Source organism: Lemur catta, chromosome 1, assembly GCF_020740605.2.
Source record: "Lemur catta isolate mLemCat1 chromosome 1, mLemCat1.pri, whole genome shotgun sequence".
Lineage (NCBI taxonomy): Eukaryota > Metazoa > Chordata > Mammalia > Primates > Lemuridae > Lemur > Lemur catta.
The window spans coordinates 35,480,833-35,508,381 of record NC_059128.1 but is presented as its reverse complement, the minus strand read 5'-3'; the positions used below and the strand labels follow the sequence as shown (position 1 = coordinate 35,508,381).

Sequence of the window (27,549 nt, the reverse complement as noted above, 5' to 3'; positions counted from 1 at the left end):
CTGGGTCTCATGTTGATTCTTGTTTGTTCTTTGCCATTTTGGTTTCGAAGCTCAGCTCATTGTCTGGCCTTCAGAGGACCCTGGAACCTAAGGAATGGAACACCTGGCATTGGGACTTTGTGTTTACCAAGGAGAATAGTGTGATGGAAGGAATATGTACTTCAGAGTCAGAAAGAGCCTACATGTTACTTAACTTTTCTGGGCTTCAGTAACTTTGTCTGTTGAGTGAGGGTACGACAGCTACCCCTCAAGATATTAAGTTTTATATGGGATACTATATGATGCATACATCATAGTGCCTAGTAAATGTTGCTTGGAGTTCTTCTTCGCCTATTAATTATTTCTTTTATTTCTCACAATAACCTTATAATGCAAGGCAAGGATTATTATTTCCATTTATATATGAAGAAATTGAACCTCAGAGAAGTTAAGTAACAAATGGCAAGTTACACAGCTAATAAGTGGCAGAACAAGGACTATAACTTAGGCTTTTCAATTTCAAACCCTTTTCTTTTCAATTCTGTTCTTCAGTGAAGAAAAATATTTCTGGATGTAAAAGAAGAAAAAAATTCAATGTAGCTCAGTATAATTCAGCAATGCATTCAGTATACTGGCAGTGCTCCGTCTTGGGGTTGTAAAGCCTTAGGGCAGACTCTGCTTCAGGGAACTCTTGTCAAGGCATGAGTTGGCCTGGTCAATATGAATAAAATACTGTGGAATCAGGTAACAGTCATGATATTTGGGGCCATGGTATTACAGATTCATAAAACTTTCTAAGCTGAGAGGGCCGTAAAAGATCAGCTTTCTCATATTGTGTGCACTAGGTGTGTGTTGGGGTGAGGAGGGCAGTGTCAGCTGTGTGTGAGGATACAAGGACATATGTACAGTCTGGGGAAATAGGACATTAAGTGAATAAAATGTTAATAAAGATTTAAATAGCTATTCAATATAGAAGACATCACAAGGCAGTACATATTTATATACTTAATGAATTTAATGCATTTTTAATGCACTAAAAATGGAGATAGCATTTATTGTAGGAATTCAGAGGAGAGAGCAATACAAAGTTCCTTGGCTGAGATTTCATAATTACATGTTGACAGAGGCAGATCTAGAATGGAGATCCCTTAGCTCTTACCTGTGATACCCTTTGCTCTGTACTACTGTATCTGTCAGAATCCTTCTGGACTCAAGGGACAGGAACCAAATTCAAAGGGGCCTAGGCCCTTTTGGGTCTCATGTTGATTCTTGTTTGTTATTTGCCATTTTGGTTTCGAAGCTCAGCTCATTGTCTGGCCTTCAGAGCCCCCTGGAACCTTAGGAATGGCACACCTGGCGTTGGTACTTTGTGTTTACCAAGGAGAATAGTGTGATGGAAGGAATATGCACTTCAGAGTCAGAAAGAGCCTACATGTTACACACACACACACACACACACACACACATGCATGCACACACACACAATTTTTTTTGGCTCACGTAAGTGAAAAGTCCAGTGGGTGCTGGACACAAGAATGATTAGTTCCAGTTCACAGAGGATATTAGTATAAGGAATCCACAATTCTTGGTTCTGTGTTTTTTTCTGTGTTAGCTTTCCCCAGGCGATGGCAGATACAGGTTTATGTCCCACCATCCCTGCAGGGGTGAGGGAGCTCTTTCTTAATACTTCCAGCAAAGTCCCCAGGCTGCCTGTCATTGGCCAGGCTTGAGTTTTGCCTAAAATGAAAGTACGTGGGGTCAGTCTCACCCAAACCTCACGGAGTGAGATTTGGAAAGTGATGGTTACCAAAAAGAAAATCAGGATGTTGTTACTAAAAGAGAGAAAAATGCTAGATGTCAAATTTAATATCTGTCTGCTACAACACATACATAAAACTTGGGACATTTAAAAAAGAGATTTAAATAATAAGAACCCAAGTATTTATGTATTTATACACACAGTGATTTCAGGTGCTCTTCATTTCTTTGTATAGCTCCAGATTTATATGTGGTATTTTTGTTTTTATTGTAGGACATCCTTTAACATTTCTTGTTTTGCAGGTCTGACAGTGATGAATTCTTTCTGAAAAAGTCTATTTTGCCTTTGTTCATTTTTGGAATATATTTTCTCTGGGTATAGGATTCTGTCAGTTTTTTTCTTTCAGCACTTAAAAAATATTGCTTCACTGTGAGATTTCACATTGAGAAATCAGCTGTCATCCTTATCCATGTTCCTATATACATAAAGTATCTTTTTTTCCCTCTGGCTACTTAAAAAAAATAATAGACTATTTTTAGAGCAGTTTTAGGTTTACAGAAATAGTATGCAGAAAGCACCAAGAGTTCCCATAAACTCTGTCTCCTCCTGTCTTATTTCCCCTACATTTTAGACTGGTGTGGTGCATTTGTTATAACAGATGAACCTACATTTTTGTTGTTGTTGTTGTAATTTTGTTTTTTTGTTTTTTTGAGACAGGGTCTTCTCTGTTGCTTGGGGTAGAGTGCAGTGGTATCATCGTAACTCACTGCAACCTCAAACTCCTGGGTTCAAGCAGTCCTCCTGCCGCAGCCTTCTGAGTAGCTGGGACTTACAAGCATGCACCACTATGCCTGGCTAATTTTTTTTATTTTTTGTAAAGACAAGGTTTCACTGTGTTGCTCAGGCTGGTCTCAAACTCCTGGCTTCAAGTGATCCTCCCAACTCAGCCTCCCAAAGTGCTAGGATTACAAACATGAGCCACTGTGCCCACCTAATGAACTGATGTTGATACATTATTATTAACTAAAGTCCATAGTTTGTTTGTATTAGTGTTTACTCTTTGTGTTGTTTTGTTCCTGGCTACTTTTGACTGGTTTTGAGGCATTTATGATGTATTGTAGTATACTTTTCACCATTTCTCTTGAGCTTAGGCTTTGTTGAGCTTCTTGAATTGGTGAGTTTATAATTTTCATGAAATACAGACAACTTTGGGCCATTATTTTTTTATTTTTTTCTGTCTCTTCTCTCCTTCAGGGTCTGCCATTACATGTATATTATGCTCTCATTGCTCCCTGGTGCTCTCTTCATGTTTTTTACAGTGATTATTTTTCTCTGCATTACATTTTGGATGGTTTCTATTGCTATGTTTTTAAGCTCACTAGTTTTTTCTTCTGCATTGCCCAAATCTGTTACCAACCTCAATCAGTATATTTTACACTATTTAGATTTCATCTCTATAAACTTCATTTGAAACTTTATTTATCATCATGGTCAATCTTTCTTCTAGCTTTTTGGACATATGGAATACAGGTGTATTAACTATTTTAATGTCCTTGCCTCCTAATTATTCCCTCTGTAATTTCTAATTCCATTTCCATCGATTTACTTTTTCCAAAGTCAAATATTAATATTTTCTTGCTTCTCTGCATGCCTAGAAATTTTGGATTGGATTTCATACATTGTCAATTTTACCTTGTTGCATGTTAGGGGTGGTGTGTGTGTGTGTGTGTGTGTTTGTGTGTTTGAGCTTTTTTCCTGGGATGTGGTTAGTTATGTGGTGGCAATTTGATCTTCTTTCAGGTCTTGCTTTAAGCTTTGTTAAGAAGGGCTGAAATAACATTTTATTTAGGACTAATTGTTCCTCACTAATGAGGCAAAATCCTTCTGAGTAGTTTACCCAATGCCCCATTAATTATGAGGTTTCCATTCTAGCTGGTTGGAATAAGCCCTGTTCCTGTCTGTCTGTGGGCTCTGGGTACTGTTTCTTCCAGTCATTTCAAGTGGTTCTTTCCATGGCTTTGAATAGTTTCCTCACATGCATGAGGAAATCAGTATTCAGCTAAATAAATACTACAGATCTCTGGAGTTCTCTCTGTGTGTAGCTCTCCTCTTCAATACTGTTTTTGTGATCTCTCACATTTTTGACCTCCCTTGACACTTAGCTTCATCTCTTCAAATCTGGGCTCCCACCAGCTTTTTTTGGGGTCCCCTTCTCTGAGCCGTGGCCTGGAAATTTTCTCCAGGCAGTCAGCTTGGGCAATCATAGGACCTATTTACTTATCTCTTATGTATCAGGAATCCCTGTTTTTTGTTGCCTAATGTTCAGTATCTTGAGAACCATTGTTTATGTCCAAGTTTTTACCAGTTTCATGTGGGAGGGTAAATTTGGTACTGATTATTCCAGTTTGATCAGAGGCAGAAGTCCCCTTGATGAACCCATAACAGTTTTAAAGGTTGCCTGTGGTTTCTCTTGGATTTATTTATTTATTTTAACATAGAAAGTCCTATTTTTGAAAGTTTACTTCTTTCTTTCTAATCCATGTACTTCACTTATTTTTCTTGTCCTATAATACTTCCAAGACCTCCAGTATAGTATTAAAAGTAAGTGATAAAAGCAAATATTCTTTTCTTAAACTGTCTCTGAGATATGCTAAAGTTTCACCGTCAGGTTTGGTGCTTTGTACATTTTCAGATTGAGAAGGTTTCCTCTATTCCTAGTTCATTAGGAGTTTTTATCAGGAATGGGTGTTGAAATTTTAAAAAAATGATTTTCCACATCTGTTGAGATGATTATATGTTTTTCATCTTTAACCTATTAATGAGATTAGTTACATTTAAGGGACCTTCCTAATATTTAAACTTCTTTGCATGTCTGCTGTAAGCTCTTATTCTTGATGTGTAGTTGATCCTTTAACAAACAACATGGGTTTGAACTGCATGGGTCCACATATACACAGGTTTTTTCAACCAAATACTGATTGAAAATACAGTATTCTTGGGATTTGAAACCCACATGTAGGAAGGGCTGACTTTTTGTACATGCCGGTTCTGCAGGGCCAACTGTAGGACTTGAGTATTTGGGGATTTGGGTATTAGGGTGTCCTGGATCCAATCCCCTGCATATACCAAGGGAAAATTTGTTTGTTTTTAATACATTATAAATTTTGTTTGCTGATGTTTAGTTTAGGATATTGGCAACTAGAATCATATTGAGATTAATCTACTGTATAAATTACATATCTTGAGTTTATACCATCCTCATAAAATGAAATGGGAAGTTTTTCCTCGTAAAACAGCTTACATAAAGGAGTAGTTACTTATTCTTTGAAGGTTGGAAAAAAATCACGTAAAACCATCTGAATGTGATGAGTCGTTTTTGGAATATGTTTTCTAAATTTTATTTCTTTAATTTGGTTATTGATCTATATGTTTTCTATTTTCTTTTTAAAATTATTCAAACTTATTTGTCTCCTTTTATGATTTTTAAATGTCCACTGCATCTGTAGTTCTATTCTCTGTCTCAATCTTGTCATTGGCTTATCTTTAAATGCAGTTTTTATCTTCTCTAGTTTTTTAGTGCTTTCTTCCTATATTTTTATTAATATCTGCTTTTATCCTTTATATTTCTTCCTTGTGTTTTGCTTTGGTTTAAACTATTGGTTGATACCATCTTGAGTTGATCACTTATCATATTAATTTTTCCATCTGTTTCTTGCTTTCTAATATATACATTAAATTAATCCATGAATTTCCTTTAAGTACCACTTTAACTATATCCCACAAGTGTAAAATATGTCATGTGTTCATTATTTTTCAGTTGTAAATATTTTATCATTCCAATTATGATTTCTTCTTGGACCCATCAATTATTTAAAAAATGTGGTTTCTGGTTTTCAAAAGCATTTTTATAATTTTTAAAGAGTCTTTTGTTTCATTTCTAAAGGTATTGAAGTTAGAACATGTTCTAATTGTATTTTTAAAGCTTCTTTTGTGGCCTAATACATGGTTAATTTTTGTAAATCCTCCACATATACTTGAAATTACTGTGTATTGTTTGATTGTTTTCCATCCCTCTTCATGCTAGTTTAGTCCCTCTTGTGTATTGTCTTCTGTGTGTTTTGGGGTATTATAGACTAAATAAATGTTTACATTCCCCCAAAACTTGTTATAACCCTAATCCTGATGTATTGATATTTAGAAGTGGGGTCTTTGGGAAATAATTAGGTCATGGAGGTGGAGCTCTCATGAGTGGGATTAGTGTCTTTGTAAGAAAAGGCAGAAGAGCTAGTGAACTCACTTTCTGCAAGTATAAATAGGAAGTCAGCTCTCTGCAGCCCAGGAGAGAGCCCTCACCAGAACCTGACAATGTTAGTATCCTGATTTTTGACTTCCAGCCTCCAGAACTGTAGGAAATAAACTGTTGTTTATGAAGTACCTAGTCTATGGTACTTTGATGTAGCAGCATGGTACTGAGAAGTGGGGTGCTGCTGTAATAAAATACCTAAAAATGTGAAAGCAGCTTTGGAGCTGGATAATGGGTAGAGGCTGGAAGAATTTTGAAGTACATGGTAGAAGCAGCCAAGATTGTCGTGAAGGAACTTTTAAAGGTGATTCTAATAGAGGCTCAGAAAGAAAAGAAGAGAGCTATAGAGAAAACATCAATCTTTTCAGAGAATTCATAAATAATCATGTACAGATTGTTGGTAGAAAAGCAAAATCCATTCTGATGAGGTCTCAGATGGAAATAAGGAAGATGTTATTGGACAGTAGAAAAAAGGTGATCTTTTCCTGCCCTTGGACTGGAACTTACACCACTGGCTCCCTGGTTCTCAGACCTTCAGTGTCAGACTGGAACTACACCACTGGCTCTCTTGGGTATCCAGCTTGCTGACTGCAGATCTTGGGACTTCTCAGCTTCCATACTTGCATAAGCTAATTCCTCATAATAAATTTCTTTCCATATATGTGTATATCCCATTGGTTCTGTTTCTCTGGAGAACCCTAATACAGTATTTTACTAATTCTTAAGTTCCTCTGTTCATTCACTATTGAAGCATTTGCTTTATTGCTAATAGTATATTAAACACTAAGGGTGCAGACTAAAGAAGTATGAATTAAGACTGCAAATTCCTTGAAGACGTTAGGGGAGTCACAACTACATAAACCCATTTGGAAAATGTAAGTTAGGAAAATAATAGATGGGAAACTCTGCATGGCAGTTAAGGAAATGGATGGGACAAGGGATACTATTACACCAACAGCAATTTCTAATTCAATGGTGCCAGACCTGTTTAGGTGGTTGAATGCCTAAAAATGGAGGTGCTTTTTGTGGGACCCCATGAAATTTTAATGTATTTATTTTCATCATGAATCAGGAACCATTTTACCAGTGGAAAATATGACTAGATTACAGAAGCCATATAATAGTCACAGCCATGAATATGCATGTCCGTGACAAAATAAGCCAAAGAAAGAAGCATGATTAGCTATTTCCAAGTTTCTTTGTTAATATTCACTGGTTTTATTACCTACCTGTTCTTGTCAGCGTGTATGTGATAACAGGCATCCAAGGCATAAAAACCTTACGGGGAAAACTGAACATTTAGAAAGCCCTTTCTGTGAAATTTCTGCAAATGTAGAAAAGTTATTCATTACTAGATTTTATCAGGGACATCATTTGGGGGCTTGCTATTCTGTGTATGCACACTACCACTGACTATCTGATACAGGGACTGTATGACTTTTGGGGAAATATGGCTTTTATTTTTCTTCTAAAAAAGCTGTTACTTATTTAAGTGAGTCTTTTCTTAATATTCAGTCTATTTCTTTTCAGTTGTTATGATGTATTTGGATATATTTACTATAGATTTAGTGCTGAGGAGACTTTGAAATTGCCTAATAGAAATCATCACTGTAGTTTGATTTGGCTCTTTTGCAAGATAAAACAGTAACTTTGGAAATTGCCTTGAGGGTGATTTACAGCCATGGGTTGGGAACACTAGTGAATGAACTGAACAGCTAGAAAGTCAGAAACTCACAACACTTGCAAATCAAAAGAGCTGTCCATTATCTTTCTCAGCCTTGGTTACACATCCCAGGCCCTTCATTTTAATATCCATGGCAATGAGATTTTTAAAAAAATCTTCCTAATCAGAGCATTTGCAAATTAAAATGTTGACTCACATTTGCTTGCAAGGATTTGTTGGACTGATAGAGAAATATTGGGGGTTGGGGAAAAAAGCAAGAACAACCATTCTGGTTTTGTGTTTTCTCTGCCTGTGCAGAAATTTAATTATCAGGTCACCTCAGTTCTCAGCAGAGTAAATTATAGTCTTGGCCATTAATTTGTATGTAAATTCCACCATAGTAGGAAAACAACATAACACTTGGGTCCTATCAAGAAATTCCCTTGTACGGAGCATACAAATTAGAGAGCAGAGCTTAGAAGAGTAGGGGAGGCTGACAGTTCAGTGCTTGCTCTTGTCCAGGTGAGTCTTGTGGCAGTGATGAAACAGCTTAGAGTCATTGTCAAAGTCAAACATTCAGAAAGCATTGGTACATGAGAGAGTCCTGGTAGTGAGAAATGAGGGCCTAGTGAATCCGAGTACAGCTGTGGATCTGTTCAGAATACTACCTATGGTTTAGGTTTTTGTGATCCCCACAGTCAGAACCAATCACCCCACTCCTCAATACTTTCATGATGCCTCTTATCTGGGATGAGTTTGGCCTGGTGGGGAAGGGAAATAAGCTTCAAAGAGGCTGGAGGAGGCCTTGATAAAGGGCTGATCCCTTAGGTGCATAATCAGCAACACATATTCCTGTCCAGAGATGCAAGGACAACTTGGGGCAAACAACTTTTTCTCAAGGGCATAGATACGGTGGGCTGAATATGACAATAGGAGGGCCCAGGATGTGGCAGCATTGTCTGTATTAGTCAGGTTTGACTTTAGTTAGTGGCCGTGGGGTCCAATAACTAGAGACACGGGGGTGAGGTCACATAAGAGCTAAACTGTGGGCTGGGTTTCAAGGCTGATCTAGAAACTCAGAATAGAAATTGGAAAGCCAGAAGAACTTCCCAGGTAGATACAGTGGGGATTACAGAAATGCTCCATTTGGTAGGTTCTTGAGCCCTTGAACTTCTTTCCTAGGTTTAAAGCAGGAAGAGAAATTCTAGACCTCATTGGCTTATAGATTTGAGCCGTCTCGACTGCACAGAAATGGCCCCATGTTGGGAATATTTGAGTCAGGCAGGGGAGGTCATTGGTGCCTTGCAGCAGGGGAGAGGTATGGCTGCTATGAGATAGAGCTTTACTTCAATCCAATCCACTTTTTAAAAACTTTGTTGAGGCACAATTGAAATGTAAGAAACTGCACACACTTAAAAGTGTATAATTTGATGAATTTTGACATATTATACTTGTGAAATAATCACCACCATCAAGAAAACAAACATTTACGTCACTCCAAAAATTTTCTTATGTCTCTTTGTAATCCATCCCTCTCTCTAACCCCATCCTAGGTAACCACTGATCTGTTTTCTATCACTATATATTATTTTTAATTTTTTAGAATATTATATACATGGAGTTATGCCATTGTAGTGATATACCATAATTGGTATATCAATTGTTTATCTATTTACGTGTTGCAGGAGGCAACTTTGGGTTGCTTCCAGATTTTGACTATTACAAATAAAGCTTCTGTGAACATTTGTGTAAAAGTCTTTGTGAGGACATGTGTTTTTGTTTCTCTTGGGAGAATTTCTAGGGCGTCTGGGTTATATGGTCGAATGTATGTTTGCATTTTTAAGAAACTGCCAAACAGTGTTTAAAAGTACAATTGTACACTTTCACCAAGAGTGTATGAGGGCTCCAGGTGCTTTACTTTCTTTGATATGTTCAGTTTTTAAACATTTTATTGCTATCTCATTGTGGTTTTAGTTGTATTATCCTGATGATTACTCATGTTGAACATCTTTCATTTGTTTATAGGCTATTTGTACTATTAGTTTGTGAAGTGTCTGTTTGGAATTTTTTTATTGGGTTGTTTGTAGTGAGTTATATTATTACAGAGTTGTAAAAGATCTTTATGTAGTCTGGATAGAAGTTCTTTATCTGACGTGTGCATTTTCCTTCAGTCTTTGGCTTGCATTTTCATTTCTTAATGATACCATTCAAAGAGCAAAAGTTTTTAATTTTGATGCAGTCCAACTTCTCAACTTTTTTTCTGGTATGGCTCATGCTTTTATCTATCCTAAGGTAGCAAAAAATTTTCCTATGTCTTTTTCCCCAGGAGTTTTAGAGTTTAAGGTTTTACTGTTCTGAAAATATGAATATAGACTGAAAAAGGAAAAAAAAAAGGTTTTATGGTTCAATTTATGATTAATTTATTCATGTACACACACAGAATATAAGGATTGATGCTGCTTTTTCCCATATAGATACCTATATGTTCAAGCATCATGTTTTAAAAAGACTTTAATTTCCTCCATTGAATTACTTTGGCAGTGTTGTGAAAATAATTGACTATACTTGTGTGGAGCTATTTCTGGACTCTCCATTCTGTTTCATTGATTTATTGGTCTATCCTTTTGCCAATAGCAAATTGTCTTGATTTAATGTCACTATGTATTAAGTCTTGAAATCAGGTAGGTTGGTCCTCCCACTTTGTTCTTTTCAAAAATTATTTTGACTATTCTAGGTCCTTTATTTTTTTCTTATATATTTTAAAGTCTGCTTGTCAAATCTGACAGAAATGATCTGTTTGGATTTTGGTTTGGAGTGCATTAAATTAATTTGGGGAAATTAACATCTTAATGATACTGAGCTTTTTCTATTTTCTCTCAGTAATATTGTATTGCTTTTATCATGGGAGTTTTGAATGCCTTCTGTTAAATTTATTCCTAACTGTTAGTGCATTTTGATGATCTTCTAAATAGAATTTTTAAAAATTTCATTTTTAATTTGTTGTTAGAATATAGAAATGGAATTGATTTTTATATAATGATGTTGCTAAACTCACTAAGTAGTTCTCATAGATGATATTAGCTATAGGGTTTTAGCGAATCCCTATCCGCCTTTTTTTTTTACAGCTTGAGGAATGTTGCTACTATGTTGAGATTTTTGTTTTTATCAGAAATTGACATTAAAGTCTGTAAGCAACTTTTCCTGTAAGTGTTGAGATGATTATTTGGTTTTTCTTTTTAATTGTGTTAATTTGGTGAATTATATCAATTGATTTTAGTATCTTAAACCAACCTTGCATTTCTAGGATAAGCCTTATGTGGTTATAATGTATCATCCTTTTAATACATTATTGGATTTCATTTTTTAATATTTGGCTAAGGATTTTTTATAACTACAATCATAAGGGATATTGACACATACTTTTTATATTTTTCTATACTTATAATGTCTTTATCAAAGGTGTTTATAATAGGATTATGCTGGCCTCATAAAATGAGTTGAGAAATATTCTCTTGTCCTCTGCTTTCTGTACAAGTTGTGTAAAGATTAATGTTATTTGATATTTATAGAACTCGGCATCCAATAACTGCAGAACACTCTTTTCAAGTACACATTGTCATGTACAAGCTACAGAGATAATCACAGATGTAATATTGCATTGTGGAGTTGAAAAGTGTGAAGTGAAATATGAGGTAACAGTAACACAAAGGAGAGGGGAGGTAAATGATTTATACTGTCGTAATGTGTAAGTCATTCTAAAGTGGTATAATGTGATAGAATGCAAAGTATAAGTGTTGCGAAGTAGTACACTAACTCGAAATAGACTGTGATAAACCGAGGACATAAATGTAATCTCTAGACCAACCACTGACAAAAGAAAATGCAAATATGTATAGCTAAAAATTTAGTAGTGGAATTAAAATTGAATACTAAGAAAGTAGGTGATTCACACATACCTAAACCTGTAGGAGCAACTGAAGATGAAAAGACAGATGCAACAAGTTGAAAACAAAAGAACAATGACATACCTAAACCCAATAATGTTCAGACATTAAATGCAAATGAAATAAATATCCCATTTGAAAGTGAAGATTGTTAAACTGAATAAAAAAGCAAGCCCCAAGTATATGGTGGCTATAAGAAGCATAGTTTAAATATAAACACACAGACAGATTGGAAGTAATAAAAGGATTATAGAATATAAGTTATACAAACTGTAAGCATAAAGAATCTAGTGCAGTTATATTAATACTAGGCAAAGTTAACTTTAAGACAAGGAATATTGTGAGAAATAAAGAATTGTTTTATAATAAAGTGGTCAATTCATCAAGAAGACTAAAATAATTATAAATGTATATGCACCTATTAGTATTACTTCAAAATACATGAAAGCAAAGTAATAAAGGAGAAACAAAATTCAAAATAAAAGAGCTGTTAACACCCCCTTGTCAGTAGCTGCTAGAGCAACTAAAAAAACTAGTAGGTGTAAAAGTGTGTGTGTGTGTGTGTATTTGTGTTCTCTTTTTTCAAAAAGTGGATCCCCTCCAGTTTCTGACTACTCTTTCTCACTCTCCATGCCTTCAAATAGTTGGTTTACAATTTTTTTCTTGTGAATTTATAATTTTTATTTGTAGAAGGGTTAGTTTGAATCACTCTGCAATTAGCAGAACTGAAATTCTCAATATTGTAACTTACTTATTTCCAATACTATAGTGCTTTGTATGTTACTAATTTAAGGAAAGATTTTCTATTTGACTCACTCCTATTTAACTATTACAAGTGCCATCTCTTTGTTCATATATAAAATGGAGTTGTCAAAACATCTTATACAAGGTTTGGGGTGGCAAAACAGGTGTTCGCAGGAGAACCAAATGCTGATCCTTTCTCTGCCACTGACTAGCTATTTGACTATAGGTCTCTTAAGTAGTCTTGGCTTAAGTTTCTGCTCTGTAGATTGAGGGAGTTGGGTTATATCAATGTTTTCCAACTTCTTTAAAGCGTTAGACTCCTCCATTTCTCCCAGTATAATTTCATAAAAATATAAACCATATTAAAACAAAATAGCCCTGACTATAGAGGGTGCAGAGCATCCACCCACAGTGGCGTTGAAGCTCCTTTGGGGAACTGTACACCTCTATAGGGCATAGTCTGAAAAATAATCAAGACTGGATGATTATAAAAGTCTTTTCCTAACCTGTGTGAGTCCAAGAATGGCTGAATTGTGCTTTTAGAAATGTGGCCATTTTCCCTAGGATCTGACTTGGACATTTGTCACCTTTGACCTCTCTTCTGCTTTTTCACTTTAACCGAATTCTTATCCTTATTTCTATACTTATCCAGCCACCGCAGGCAGAGATTTGCTGTGGGTATTGAGAGATCTCATTTCTGAGGGATTTCCTGTAGTTGTAGTTAAAAGCTGCACCCGGGTACTGCACCACTGAGCACAACTCACCCCCACCTGTCTCCACTTCCCGTCTATAAGATGTGAACGATACTTACCTCCGCCTGATTGCTCCTATGTGGGTGGGAAGGAATTAATAAGCTCGGAGCTTCACAGATCGCTTATAATATTTTTCTCCATCTGTAAAGTAGCAGCAGATAGGCTCAAGAAATCCTCCCATTGCCTCACCAGTTGGTAGTTTTGTAGCTTAAAAGAAGCTACAAGATGAGCAGATGTTATGCACTGCCCACTTCCAGGCAGTGTTGTTAACTCCTACGGAGCACTCCACCTCCAGGCTGGGGAAGAATCGTAAGGTAAGGTGGGAAATACAACTCACACTATCGGCTTAATCTTCTCCTGTCCCAGCCCTTGTTTTTTCCAACCTTCCCCTACAATCATCCTGATGGGGAGTTCTCAAGCACAGGCTTTCCTTTGCTGTAAATGCCAGGCTGCATACAAGGGTTTCCACACAGGGCAATGACATGATGGGGGATGATAATAATAACAGTTAAACAGGTTTTGAGTATATCATATGCCAGACCTGTGCTGAGTACGTTTACATGGTTTATCTCATGTAGTCCTCTCAACAATGTTAAAGATAAGGAATATCGCAGTGAGGACACTGAAGCTTAGCGAGATTAAGGAACTTGCTTGGATCACAAACTATAATAACAGATGGAAGATCCCAGGTTTAAACTCTGGCAGCTTGACTCCACTTTCTCCTCTCTTAACCGCTGTAGCATTGACTGATGCTACATCCAACAGCTTCTGTCACGCTGAGGCTCCCCTTGCTGTCTATTTGGAAGATGAAGATGGAATTTGCTCCGTCCCTCCTTAAACTAGAAAAAAATTGGTTAAAAATTAGAGAGAGGGTCACTCTGGTTCCATTGCAGTAGGGCGTCCGTATTGATGGGCCGTTGTCTGATTCCTCTCCCTGCCTGTCATGTGAACTCCCTGGCAGGGCAAGAAGCCCACAGCAGCCCCTGGGCATAAAGGGATGAAGCTAGGGGGCCACATATCAGCTAGACTGCAAAAGAGTCTGATTTCTCTTTGGTGGTAAAGGTTTAGGTGGTATCTAAGATCTGTCTGAGTTCCGTGATTGAGTGAAATGAACGATCTTTCAACTTCAAGATGGATCTATACTTATGATAATTGTGTAACTTTTTTTCTGTCATATTAGCAAGTTAATTGGATGAAGAGGTGATGATTTTAATAAAAATTTCAACTGAACTATTTCCTAGGTACGTAGCTTGAAAGAGTTTTGAAGTTGGTATTTATATGGTGCTTCATAAAAATACTATCTTATCTCTGAAATAAGTGCCACAACTTAGATGAGACCTTGTGATTTTCAAAGATTAAGTGGAATGAAATCCAGATCAGCTACTTAGTTTTTACGTAGACACGTTACTAGGCAAGTAGCTGGGCTCTTTCAAAGTGGTAAGAGCGAAAATTTAAATTTGAAAAAAACAAAAAGAAACAAAAAACCACTTGAGAGAGAGAGTCTGGAAAATGATTTGGCAAAGCCATTGACTTGGAACACTGGAGAACTGGGATTGGTTCTGGCTTGGTATGACCATGAGCAAATCACTTTACCTCTTTGTGCTGTGGTTTCTGTATGTGAAAGTTATGTGCTCATGAAAAATTCTTTCCAGCCCCACGTATGAGATTTTATTTTCCTAACGGTAAGATACAGTTGCATCAATTTTGTCCAAGATTTAAGAAGCTTTTCCTTGAGGAAGCAGATGGTAGAGGGAGTATAATGGGTTATCAATAACATGGATTTTGGAGTTTGGAGCAAGACAGCCTGGGTTTGAATTTTGGTCCACTGCCTTTAAACTCTTATGACTGTGGCAAGTTACTAAACTTGTTGTGCCTTAGTTTCCTCATCCATAGAATAGGGATAATAATAGCACCTATTTCATTGGTTCATTGTGAGGAGTAGATAAGTTAACATATATCAAGTTCTAGAACAATGCCTGGCATGTGATAAATGCTGTATAAGGGATTGCTTGTATTATTGTAATAGTGCCACTATTGACTTCTATTGCTGCTCAGTGGCTTTTGGGAGAGATCGCAGATTTGCTTTTTATACTGAGAATTCCCGGAGGGCCCTGGGGAGTGAGGCTTAGAATAGAATGGGCAGTTGAGTTTATAATCCCATGGGAAGCTGTCGGCCAGTTATACTGTAGCCTGCTTTTGTACGTTCACATCCACAGGACCAACTTCCCTTCTCGCTGCTCTACTCTTCTCCATTACAAAGGAAGAAGCCTCCTGGAAGGTTTCAGAGTGGAAGGAGCAGAGCCCTCTCACTTTACTCTGAAGAACAAGCTAGATTGGGCTCTAGTTTCCTGATGCAATGATATCTGATGATATGCATGGTGGTGATTAAGGACATAGGTGCTATGTTCAAGTTCTAGTTTTGTTCATTTCCTAAATTTGTTGCCTTATGGCAAGTTACTTAACCTTTCTGTTTCCTATCTGTATAATGGGAATAATAATAATTCCTACTTCATGGTATCACTGTGATGATTAAATGGGTTTATGCAAAGTTCCAAGAAGGTACCTGGCATACAATATATGTTTAGTATATGGGAAATGTTATAATTCCTATATGATTATTATATCAAGTGAGGAGAATTTGTGCTCTGTGGTTGATCGACTCACTGGAAAAAAGTCAAGGACCATATGCTAGTAAATTAATTAATTCTAATTTTTAATTTTATAGATGGGGAAATATCCATGCATTGACTCACTCATTTGAAATGGAAGACTTATGACTACTTAATTTTTAACTGACCTAAAAATATAAATTAGAATGAAATATCAGAGTTGGAAAGAGCTCCAATGGGTTTCTAATCCAACGAACCCTCCTGTGTATGTATCCTCCTGACTACCTCTAAGGTGCTTAGCTGGTCCTATTTTCTAAAGGTGGGGGAAGTTTAAATTTGTTCCCATTGTCTCTGGATCTCTCTCATATGCGATGGGCCATACTATACCACAGTGCTGTGCCCAACACATGGAGGCATGAAGAGACTGCTCATTGTGGTGGTTTTCTGATGGGATGGTATTTGTGCAGCTTATTGGAGTATTAATGAGAAATCTAGTCTCTTCTGACACTGAGGTTTTCAGGTCTTACCACAGTGCTGGATATAGCCAATAGAATTGAGTAAGATGACAAAGATGTGCTCTTATTTTCTCAGACTAACTGTTCCGTAAAAGATCAGTGAGAAACATATTGGATATTGATGCCTGTCAGGAAGGAAGTTTAGAGTTGAAGAATTTTAGAGCTAGGAAAAAGTCAGGAAATAATTTAGACCTTTAAAATGATCCCCAAACCAGGAAACAGTGCCAGAGAGGTTGAAGGACTTGGCCACAGGAGCTCAGCTGGTTAGTGTGAATATACAGAGTACAAGTTCTTTCCACCACCCCTCTCTGGTTCTCCGACATCGTGATTAGAAACTTGGGCTCCAGAGATAGGCTGCTTTGATTTAAATCTTGGTTCTACCCCTTATTAGCAAAATGATCTTCAGCCAGTTGTATACTTCTCTCTGCCTCAATTTTCTTACTTGGAAAATGGAAATACCATAGCAGTTTTGGGTAGAAGGCACCTAGGACAGTGCCTGACAGATAGCGTGCTCAGTAAGTATGTGTTATTATTACCAGTCTTCCAAAGAACTGCAGGAAGCTAGCTCTTAACTAAGCCTGAGAATAAATGTTTTTTGACCAGGCTGGTGTTTAGAAATATTTTCTCTCACTTGAAATATGGCTTTTTACTTCTTCTTAGCTTCTGATTCAGAAGTGATCTTCAGGACCCATCTGTGAACGAGCAACCATATTCTTCTCTGGAATCACTGTGTGACTTTTGGACAGATGGAGGAAGTGATTTAAAAATTATTCCTCATTATTTATAGTTTCCAATTCACATTCAGCAAATATTTACAGAGTAGTCTGCTGTGTGTCTGGCACAGAGGCAGGGCCCAATGGTGGGCAGTCTGAGGTACCCCTTACCCTCGTGGTGTGTGCAGGTTGGGTGGGACGATTGGCAATTAGGTAGATAAATGCCACCACAATGTGGGCTGGAGCACAGACAAGGGAGAAAAGAGAACTATTTTACAGCACATGGAAGGAGCCCTTATCCTGATTTAAAGGATCAAGGAAGGACTTCATGGAAGAAGTGATGTCTAGGCTGAGACCTCAATGATGAGTTAGGTTCTTCCTAGTTTATAGGGGCTAGAGAAGAGTATTCCAAACACAGGGAACATTGTGTGCGTGTGTGTGTGTGTGTGTGTGTGTGTGTGTGTGTGTGTGTGTGTGAGAGAGAGAGAGAGAGAGAAAGAGAGAGAGAGACAGGCTTGAGAGAACACTGGGTTTTCACCAATTCATTCAACATTTTAAAAGAATTCATTAAGCACCTACTATGCAATAGGCATTGTTTCACATAACAGGGAGACTGTCAGTTAATAAAAATATGAAAATATCTTTATTTTCATGGAAGTCACAGGAGAGAATACAGAAATGAAGATTGGTGCTATGAAGAAAGCTACTTAGGGGAGGGTGATCAGGGAAGCCTTTAGGATGAGGTAACAGTCAAACAGACCTGAGTGATATGAAGGAACCAGCCATGAAGACATCGGGGGAGGCAGGAGGAACAAGGAAGACAAAGAGGTCAAATGCAGGAACAATCCCAGCATGTTGGAGAAACCGAAAGAGGGCCAGTGTGCTGGTGTGTGGAGGCCTTGGGGAAAATATCTGAATAATTCAAAGGGTGTTCCATTATGATGGCAATTATCAAAAAGACAAAGATAACACATGTTAGCAAGAGTGTAGAGAAAAGGAACCCCTAGAACACTGTTGGCAGGAATGTAGATTGGTGCAGCCATTATGGAAAACACTGTGGAGGTTCCTAAGGAAAGTAACACTAGAACTAACATAGGACCCAGCAGTCCTTCTTCTAAAGGAGATGAAATCACCACCTCATAAAGATATCTGCACTCCCATGGTCATGGAAGCTTTAGTCACAATAGCCAAGATATGGAAACAACCTAAGTGTCTGTCAATGGGCCAATGGATAAAGAAATGTGGTATATAAATATACAATGGAATATCATTCGGCCTTAGAAAAGTAGCAGATCCTGCCATTTGCCCCAACATGGATGGACCTGGAGTACATCATGCTTAGTGAAATAAGCCAGACACAGAAGAAACATAGTGTATGATCTTAACTTATATGTGGAATCTAAAAAAAAAAGAAAAAATCAAACATACAGAAACAAAAAGTGTCAGGTTTGAGCAGGAGGCAGAAATAGGGAAATGTATGTCAAAGAATACAAAGTAGTGGATATGTAGGATAAACAGGCCTAGATGTCTAATCTGAGGGCTACAGTTAATGTTGTATTCTATTAGGGACTTTTGTTGAGTAAATAGATTTCAGTTGCTCTTGTCACACAAGAAAAGTGACTATGTGAGATGATATATATGTTAATTTATTTCTCTGTAGTAGCTGTTTTACTCTTTCTGTGGATCCTATGACATCATGCTGTAAACCTCAAAGATACACCAATAATTCCAAGGGTGTTTGGGTTGTGTTGTGGATGCTGAGAAAGACTCAGAAAATTTCTAGTATAAACTAGTTAAAGCACACAGAAAGAGTCTCTTTTCAAACCCAGAAAGTTTCTGGAAAATCTTAGTGGCAAATTTCTTTTCTCTAAAGTGGGGCTTGGCTCTATGTGTTTTAATAAATGAGGTGTGAGGAGGAGCATGTATCCCATCGTCATTGCCTAGCACTGCACATAAGGCAGCTGTGCTGATACACGTTGTGGTCCCAGTTGTGAGCACATTTGAGCAGCGTAACAGATCAGCTGGGCTGCCTGGCTCGACACGAGGGCTCATTATGTTGACTATCGGTGTTCCAGTGATTTCTCCTGGGTTCTAGCCATATACTGTATTTCTAATTACCTTCGTGAGCTTTCTTTTCCTGTTTCATCCCTTCGGACTCGCATTTGTGTTTCAAAAGTGCTTTAAATTTTTTCCATCCAGTTTGAGTGTGCTTTGATCCAAACTAATTGTCCATGTTCTTCTCTTCTGTTCTCCCGGATTGTCTATCTCTGTGTTGGAGCACATGGGCCACACGGGAGACTCATGGCTCTTGTTTGCTCCCAGTTAACAGCTTTGGGGATGATGAAGAGCTATCCACGTCTTCTGACAGCGATGAGGAGGTGATCAAACAATTTGAGATTTCCGTGTCCCGGTCCCAGAGTTTCCGTGCAGGAGCATCTGAGCAAGGAAAGCAGACCGGATTGGAGCAGAAACTGAAATTCAGCCGTTTGCTGTCTACCTGTGAAGAAGATAGCACGGAAGTATCTGCCTGTGAAGGTATTCTTTGCCCAACACCCTTTCTTTGTCTAGAGGCACTGGACCCCTGCACTCTGGATCTGTGAGTCCAGAGAGGAAAGAATGAGACTCTTCTCATCCCAGGCAGCAGCTGGGATGGGGCACAGGGGCTGCCTTAACACCCCCAGGGGGGCTGTCGTGCAGGAGGTTGGGAGAGGGAATGGATCGAAAGCGGGCAATTCCTGACCCTGGTCTGTGGGGCCCCTGCCTTCCTTGTATGTCATTGCTCTGAACATTTGAACACTAAAGACTAGAACAGGATTTATCGAGCTTTGTAAAATCTTGTTCCCTTTTGATAAACTCAAAAATTTCACATGCCTGTCCACTGACACTGAGATTTTGTGCCCTTTCTTCCATTTGGAATCCTACAGAGTTAATTTTCCATATACCTGTATAACTCAGAAGATATTTTGAAGCATTTCTTCTACTTACTTTATATTATTAAAGCAATAGGTACTTTTTACCTTCCAAATAAAAATATGTAGTACAATAATAATGAGTAACCTTTTTCAAATAACACACGCCCCCGCATCCTTCCTCTCAGTCCCTGCAGTTTCTGACATACCCACCTGCATGAGAATTACATAAGCATCAAGTCTTATGTCATCTTCTAGTATCATCACCATAAGTTTACTTTTCACAAAGGGGAGAGGGGCTCCTCCAAGGTCGCGGAGGCCCAGCGTGTGACGGTGGCTGGGCCTTGTTAAGGATCCTCCTCTCTTTCCAACACTAGCACAAAACAACCTGGAGAGAGGATGTAAATAGATGTACAATATTTCTGAGTGCAAAGGGCAAGGCATCTCCCTGACTCCTTTATGCCCAGAACCCTGAATAGACACAGACATTGGAACAGGGAAGGGTCTGTGAAGTATATTTGGTACAAAGCTAGAGAAAATGTTGCAATGTCTGCCTTCATGACCTGATCTCAGTAACTTGAATTCTCTAATCTTTTCCTGCTTTCCTTTTGGGTATGTGGTCAGTCAAACCCGTGGGGACAGAGTTGGTAGATAGTCCATGTTTTCAACACTAGACAAAGCAAAAGTGCAGACATTGAGAAGAGATAAAAGAGAAGAAATTTTGATTTGAGGGTGAGGACAGGACAAGGAGAAAAAGAACAAAGGAAAAGGTGACATTGACAAAGAGAAGCCTAATTTTCGGCGGTACTAACTTGCTATCCATCACATAGTTTGACTTACTGACATAGGCCACATAACATATTTTATTGCTGTTCTTTTTATCCCACGGTAAGCTAATAAATAAAGGCCTTATGTAACCAAACCACAACATCAGTGGCTGCTGGCCCTCTGTCATTTCCTCACTCCCTCTCTTGGCTTTTCTTTCTCTGGTGTTACATCACAGCATTGTTTTCTCTCCACCGACAGGGTAAATGTTAGCTAATGAAAGTTATTAGCAGTTGATTCCCTGAGAATAGCTTGTTTAATCCTAAAGCTAATGGCTCCATTTCCCAGAAGTCCAAGTGTCTGGTTTCTGATTTATACAATTGGCTGATGTTCTGACAACCATTCTCACCCTTCCCCTTCCTGGAATGAACAGTAACTTATCTCTTGTCCTAACTGGTAATTCTGAATTTTTCAGAGATGGTGATAGAAAAGGTAAATTTTTCTCCATCTGAGAAAGGAAAAAGTCTGCCATATTGAATGAATTACCTGTAGATTTTGAAGAAAATCAGCAGGATTTTCATAAAAATAGCTACATGGCAAATTTTAGGTTATTAAATGTCATGGCAAACGTTAATGTAGTTTTTATTGCTTGATGTTTTTCTGTCATTATTTTTGTTCATCTTTACATCAGTGGACTTACTTCAGTGATAAAGAATGATGAAAATATTAAACATTCACCCCAGAGAGGATTTTTTTGGCCTGTTCTTTCTTTATGTAGCTATTTTGTTTTACTATAAACATAGTTTTCTAAGATCAGATTTAATTGTAGACAATTCTTCCACTTTAAAAATGCATTCAGAAGTGTTAGTGAAATTAGAGGTCCAAATCCAATTAAAATCTGAAACATGAATGAGCTACTGGTTGGTTATCTCATGTTTCATTTTAAGTGAGATTCTTCATTCTAGATTCAATGGTGAGGTTATTAGAGCCACAATCCAAGCAAGTTCTCTTTTGTCCTGTGTATCTGATTTAGTGTTATTGGACATTAATTATCACTATGTTCCTGATAACATCAATGAGAGTTTGATCTAAGTGGTCTGGGTCAGAGGCTGAGGGTGAGGTCTTTAGGCATGAAAGATACACTACATAATAATAGGTCATTAAATATGAAATGTCCGATTTCAAATCAAAAGTGTAGTTTATATCTCAAACAACAAGCAGTACAATTAATCAAAGTATGCGCCTAAACTATCCACACAGTTTTGCCATCTTACCAGTAGCTTGTTTATGCCAGCAGCAAAGAAGCCTAGAAAGCGAGGGGCAATGAAATCTCGAAAGGCGTTTTCCACAGCTTGTTGAGAATTGAATATTTTTCCTTGCAAGAAGTGGTCCAAAGCCTGGAAGAAAGCAATTAGATAATAGTTGTTTTTTTTTTTTTTTTTTGAGACAGAGTCTTGCTCTGTCACTCCAGCTAGAGTGAGTGCAGTGGTGTCATCGCAGCTCACTGCAACCTCAAACTCATGGGCTCGAGCAATTCTTCTGCCTCAGCCTCCCAAGTTGCTGGAACTATAGGCTTGCACCACTAAGTCCAGCTATTTTTTTTTTATTTTTTGCAGAGACGAGGTCTCACTGTTGCTCAGGATGGTCTTGAACTCCTGGCCTCAAGCAATCCTCCCGTCTCAGCCTCCCAGAGTGCTAGGATTATAGGTGTGAGCCACTGCACCTGGCTGATTATAGGGTTTTACTCTGTCATAGTGGGATATGGACTACACAAGTTGAACAATTTCCCTGTTAAAATAAATTTGGTTGATGTGAAATAATTATGGCCTATTATTTCTAAGAAGCCAGGATATGTTTCGCTGACAACAGGCAGTTACTTCTGTGCATGTGTTTAAGGTGACATGATTTTCTGTAATTCAAAGGCATAAGAAGACTGTTTAATGTGAAGGTGAATCACCTTTCACTTTTCTTCTCCTTGCAACATGCACCCCAGATTTGCTTTCCAAATTCGTTCCGTGCTTGTCTGTCATGGAAAATGGTTTGTTACATTAATGTAGTTCTTATGTTTTTCAGTTATGAATAGCTTTTCAAGGCTTAATGTAGCTTTTGGAAATTCTCTTATTACTGATCTAGGTATTATCACTGTAGGAGTTAAAGTCATGAGACGATTTTATGGGGATAATTTCTCGGCAAAGTTAGGTTTTGTGGTGAAATCCTGCTGGATGCTACCCACATTGATGGATGACCCACTGTTTAATAGGACATTTTACTGTTCGTGTATGTAAAGATTGGGTGTGCTAATTAGAAACTTGGAAGAAAATTCTGCTTTATGTTGTAGGTTTTTGCATGTGGATTTTTTTCCTTGTTCTGTCATTTTGTGTGTCCTATTTTTAGTGTGTTTGCCAAATAACTGAAAGTGTGAATGCAAAAATTTTGTGGTGTCCAGTGAAAGTGTCCAAGGGACCTGAACTGAATTATTAAGGATAACAAGGCAGATAGGGGAACTTCTCAATGGCCTGCTGTAGTCTTGCAGATCCAAAACCAGGAGTCTGAAGTTGTGCCCCATGGACCACATCTGCCTACAGAGGTTTTTTGTATGGTCTGCATAGGGTGATAATACATTTTTTTAAGTTTGGATGCTCACTATAGATGGGTTATGTACTCTCTGATAAATCACTGTCACCACCTCCACTCCTATCGCTGCACATCTGACTGCTTCCAATGTTTGTTACCTGCCTAGACTTTAAAGTTATTTGAAGGTTTAGTGAGAACCCACTGGGAGGTAAAGACTATGCGGTAGATGTATGTGGCTGAGTGCCTTCAAGAAGCCTATGTTCTAGCTGAGGTTATAAGGCTAACAGGGAAACACTTGCTGCCATGTAGTGTGTAGGTAAGAGCTGAATTTATGACATACGCCTTGTCATCCCACTCACTCGTCCTATCTAAATCTTTCATTTTCTGTCATCCTGGGACAGGAGCTGCTGGAGGAGACAGGAGGCCCAAGAGATGAGAGATCCTTAGCTGCTCTTTGGGTGTGGGGGTCAAATCGTGGTGAAGGCTATTGCTCAGGAAGATCTGCCAGTTTTCCTTACCATATGAGGGCTATCTTGACATGCAAGGAGAGGAAAGGGGTACATGGGGGTTGGGGATACCAAGAGAGAAAGCATTGAGTCTGAAGGAGTCAGGGAAGGTTCAGGAGTTGTTGGGGCTTTGTATGGACTGGAAGGAAAGGACAGGAGGGAGGGTGTGAGGGGCACTGTGAACTGGAATACACAGTTGGCATTTTCATGAGCCTGATGGTGACTTGGGAAGCAGTGGGAAATGGAGTTTGATGGGTTGGATGAGGCTAGTGCAGGCCAGGCAGGTAAGCAAGGCTATTATTTATGGAAGGCCTGCTATCTGCTGGGTGGATATTATTTCATGGGTCCACAATGACCCTCTGATGGCTTTTATTATCTTTTAGGTAAGGAAACAAAGATTCAGGGAGTCTGAATATTGTTCAAGTTCTTAAGGTAGAGACAGGATTTAAATGCAGATTATCTGACTCCAAGTCCAGTGTTCTTACCATGAATCAAGTAGAAAACTTTTTACTTGGAAGGACCACTGAAGCCTTCTGAGCAGAAAGTAATATAGTGAGTGTGGAAGAGAGAAGGAAGAATGGTAGAGTTAGGAGACCATACAGTTTCCATATTAGATGACTCCTTTTGCTTTCTAGATCTATTCCTGAAGTCTTGAGGTCATTAGCTCCAACAAAATTCTCTTGTGGTTATCCTTATGACATAAATATACATTATTTATACTCATGAGAAAGTATTAGACTTTCTCGCACCTCAGATAATGAATTTTAGTGGCCTTCTTGATTATATGGACCAGATTTTCCACTGTATGGGTGGAATTATGTTTCTGCAGGTGTTATTGACATAGGTTTTGTTTTTGTGGTCTTGATTGTTGTGATAGCCATTGCTCAATTTCTCTACCAAAAAAAGGTGTTTAAAAACAATGCATTTGAAACAGTTTCCTTATTGCAAATTTAGATTTGGATGGAGCCAGCCCAGAAAGTTATTCTGAGAATCTGTCTCACTGTGAAGATGACCCCGTCCATGCTCATGCACCGTCCCCATGCGAGAGAGTGGGTACCAGGCACCATGGCGCATCTCACCAAGAGTCCAGTGAGGCCCGAAGCCTCAGTCGCCAGTCCACAGAGGGCAGCTTGGAGATGGAGACAGCTTTTAATAACCGGGGATTTGAAGATTCCTACGCCACAGACAGTTCCTCCATGTGGAGTCCAGAGGCAAGTTATTTGCTTTTCATTCTCTCCCTGTTTTAGTGGTGTGCATTCACAGGCTCGCTCGCTCCATTCTTCCTTCTCCCGCTCCTTCCTCTCTGTTTTTCTTCCCCTCCCCCGAAAAACTTTTCCTTAAAAAACAAAAACCTAAAAAAACATTTATTTGAAACAAATTTTTGTTCAGATGACTAAAGCCCCTATGTGTGTCAATAAAAGAATCATAAATAAATGTCTTTTAAAATAGAAAAAAAAAGAAGAAGAATGGAAAAAAAGAAAGTAGAACAAGAATGGTGGCAGAATAGACCCAGGGACAGTCAGGCTTTTCTTTTCTATAAAGGCTTTATACAGGCTTAATTTTAAATAATAGAAATTTTAGTTCTTTAGAGAGACTGGTTTCTTTCCTTCGTGGTTTCAATTAAATGGAGGCTATTTTTATTTACCCTAAACCTTGAGTTGTGATTATTTGAATACGAAAATTATTTGAAAATTGAACTAAAATGAAGTAGCCCTCCAAAGGAAATTATACAAGATGTTATGATGAGGATCTTGCAGTGTGAGTATATTTGTTAGCTTTGAATTTAATAAAAAATCTAGGAGACAGGATTAATCTGCAGTGACCCTCTGGCCATTGGCGTTGGTTTGTGGAATAAATCTCTGACAAAAGATGCTTCTTTTAAATTTCTTCTGCAATTAATGCTTAGTCCAGAGTAAGCCTAACGATGCAGAGATATGACTGGAAGTGATGCTGGTAGTAGCTACCATTAATTGAGCAGTTACTTTATGCCAGGTATTATGATAAGGATTTTGCCAGCATTGCTTTATCTTATAGGCATTTATAGTTGTTCTTCATCTATAGGTAGATCCCTCCTATTATGATTTATGACGTTGAAAGGTTTAAACAGTAGTGTTTAATACCTAATTTGAAATTAATTTTGATGGAATAAGTCATATAAGTATATGAAAATTTAATATAATTTGTGGGGATGGAAGGAGGAGGAGAAGGGTGAATGGGTTTTATTAGCATTAGTCTAAGAAAATAAACGGGGTGAATCTCTTATTAGGACTTGGACTGTCACGCACACTAAATACTCAGGACAAAAAAAAAATCACAGAAAATTACGCTCCAAAGCCTTACAGCTAACACATTGGAGCGTGTGGGGAGTGTATACAAAGGTGTAGGCATGCGCATCCGTGCCCGTGTGGTGTTGGTGTTTCTGCTGAGGACGAGAAATGGTAACTCAGATATGTGGTTTGTGGTTTGTTAAAAGCAGCCTTTCATGTAGCGGCATCCAAAGCAATTAACTTTATAAGTTTTGTAAAAAAAAAAAAAAAAAAAAAAGTCTGCTTGAGTTTACTACTGAGTCATATCAAAGCCCACACAATAACATTTAAAAATACTTTTGCTCTCTCACCACAAAAACAAAACAGAGCTATTCACCTGCCTATTGATACTCTGTCTCTTGATAACTGCCATTTGGCCTGGAATTGCCTTCTGCAGGTAATCTGCCATTTCCCTGCCTGCTGGAGCTGTAGTGGGAGACTTGGTGTTGAGAGGGGACTAAATGTTCTGAGACTCCAAAAATACCCAGACATCTCTGTATGCTCCATTCAACCTCCTATCTATTTTGAGACAAAAACTGTAATTTGGTGCTCCTACGGTAGAGCTTCAAATCCAACCCAGAGGCGGTTCCCGTAACTGCCTGCTTTGCAGGCTTAGCTTGCCTTTTCAGAATTGATTTATTTGCCTCTTAGTGGTATTAAGAACTCTGTCTTCCCCCATGTGTCTGGCCTCGGGAACATACTGTGGGTCTGTTTACTCTGGGCCACACAGATGACATCAACACTATCTTACTAAAACAGAAAGGCTTTCAATTTGACAGAAAATCTTTAAACCTACATGGATTTTGACAATTTGACACAAGTGTTCCCATCTTAGAGAAAAACCCAGGATATTAGAACTCAAGGCATCATTTGTTTTGCCTCAGAAGGATACTGGTCATGCAGTGTGGCTACCTGTTAGGCTGATGGATTTTCGAGCTCTGTTCTCTGCTGGCAGAAGCCATTGACTTTTTCCTGCAGACCCAGGGCTGGGCAGGGAAGACAACAGGAGGGTGGCTGGCGATTTTGAGCACACAGGGAGACAGGTGTCCTACTTTTCATCTCTGCTTTCCCCTGATTAATTGGTTGGCCTTGAGAAGTTAATTAAAATCTGCCAAATGGGGATAAGAATGAAGAGATTTCTACCTTGCAGGAAGGTCAGATGGATTAGTGGTATTAACAGTACCCACATGAGGAGCCCTTCAGTTGCCTGGTGATAGGTGAAGTGTGTTGAAATAATTAATTGCTGTGAAAATACCAACCTTTGCAAATCTTTTTCTCAAATCAACCCAGAAAGGGGCTGCAAGGCCCAGTTTTCGTGAGCCACAGCTTGGTTTGGCCCATGCAGAGCCTGGCTGTTGCCTGGAGCTGAGCCTTAGAGTACTTAGGAAAGTTAAGAGCCCTACCCGGGACTCCCCCCAAAACCTGCAGGTACGATGAGCATTTATCTGAATAGGTAGCCTGATAGCTAGGTGGAGAGTGCCTCATTTGGATAGTTTTACCTTGGAATT

At 38.4% G+C, this 27,549-nt stretch overlaps 1 protein-coding gene across 1 annotated transcript in view; it reads left to right on the top strand.

The window, feature by feature from the left end:
- Positions 1-27,549, top strand: part of SYT16 (synaptotagmin 16) — a 96,271-nt gene that overhangs the window by 46,914 nt on the left and 21,808 nt on the right. Inside the window, exons 2-3 of the mRNA XM_045554856.1 lie at positions 19,304-19,516; positions 24,690-24,946. Coding sequence (XP_045410812.1) covers positions 19,304-19,516; positions 24,690-24,946 — 470 coding nt within the window. The remainder of the gene's footprint in view (positions 1-19,303; positions 19,517-24,689; positions 24,947-27,549) is intronic.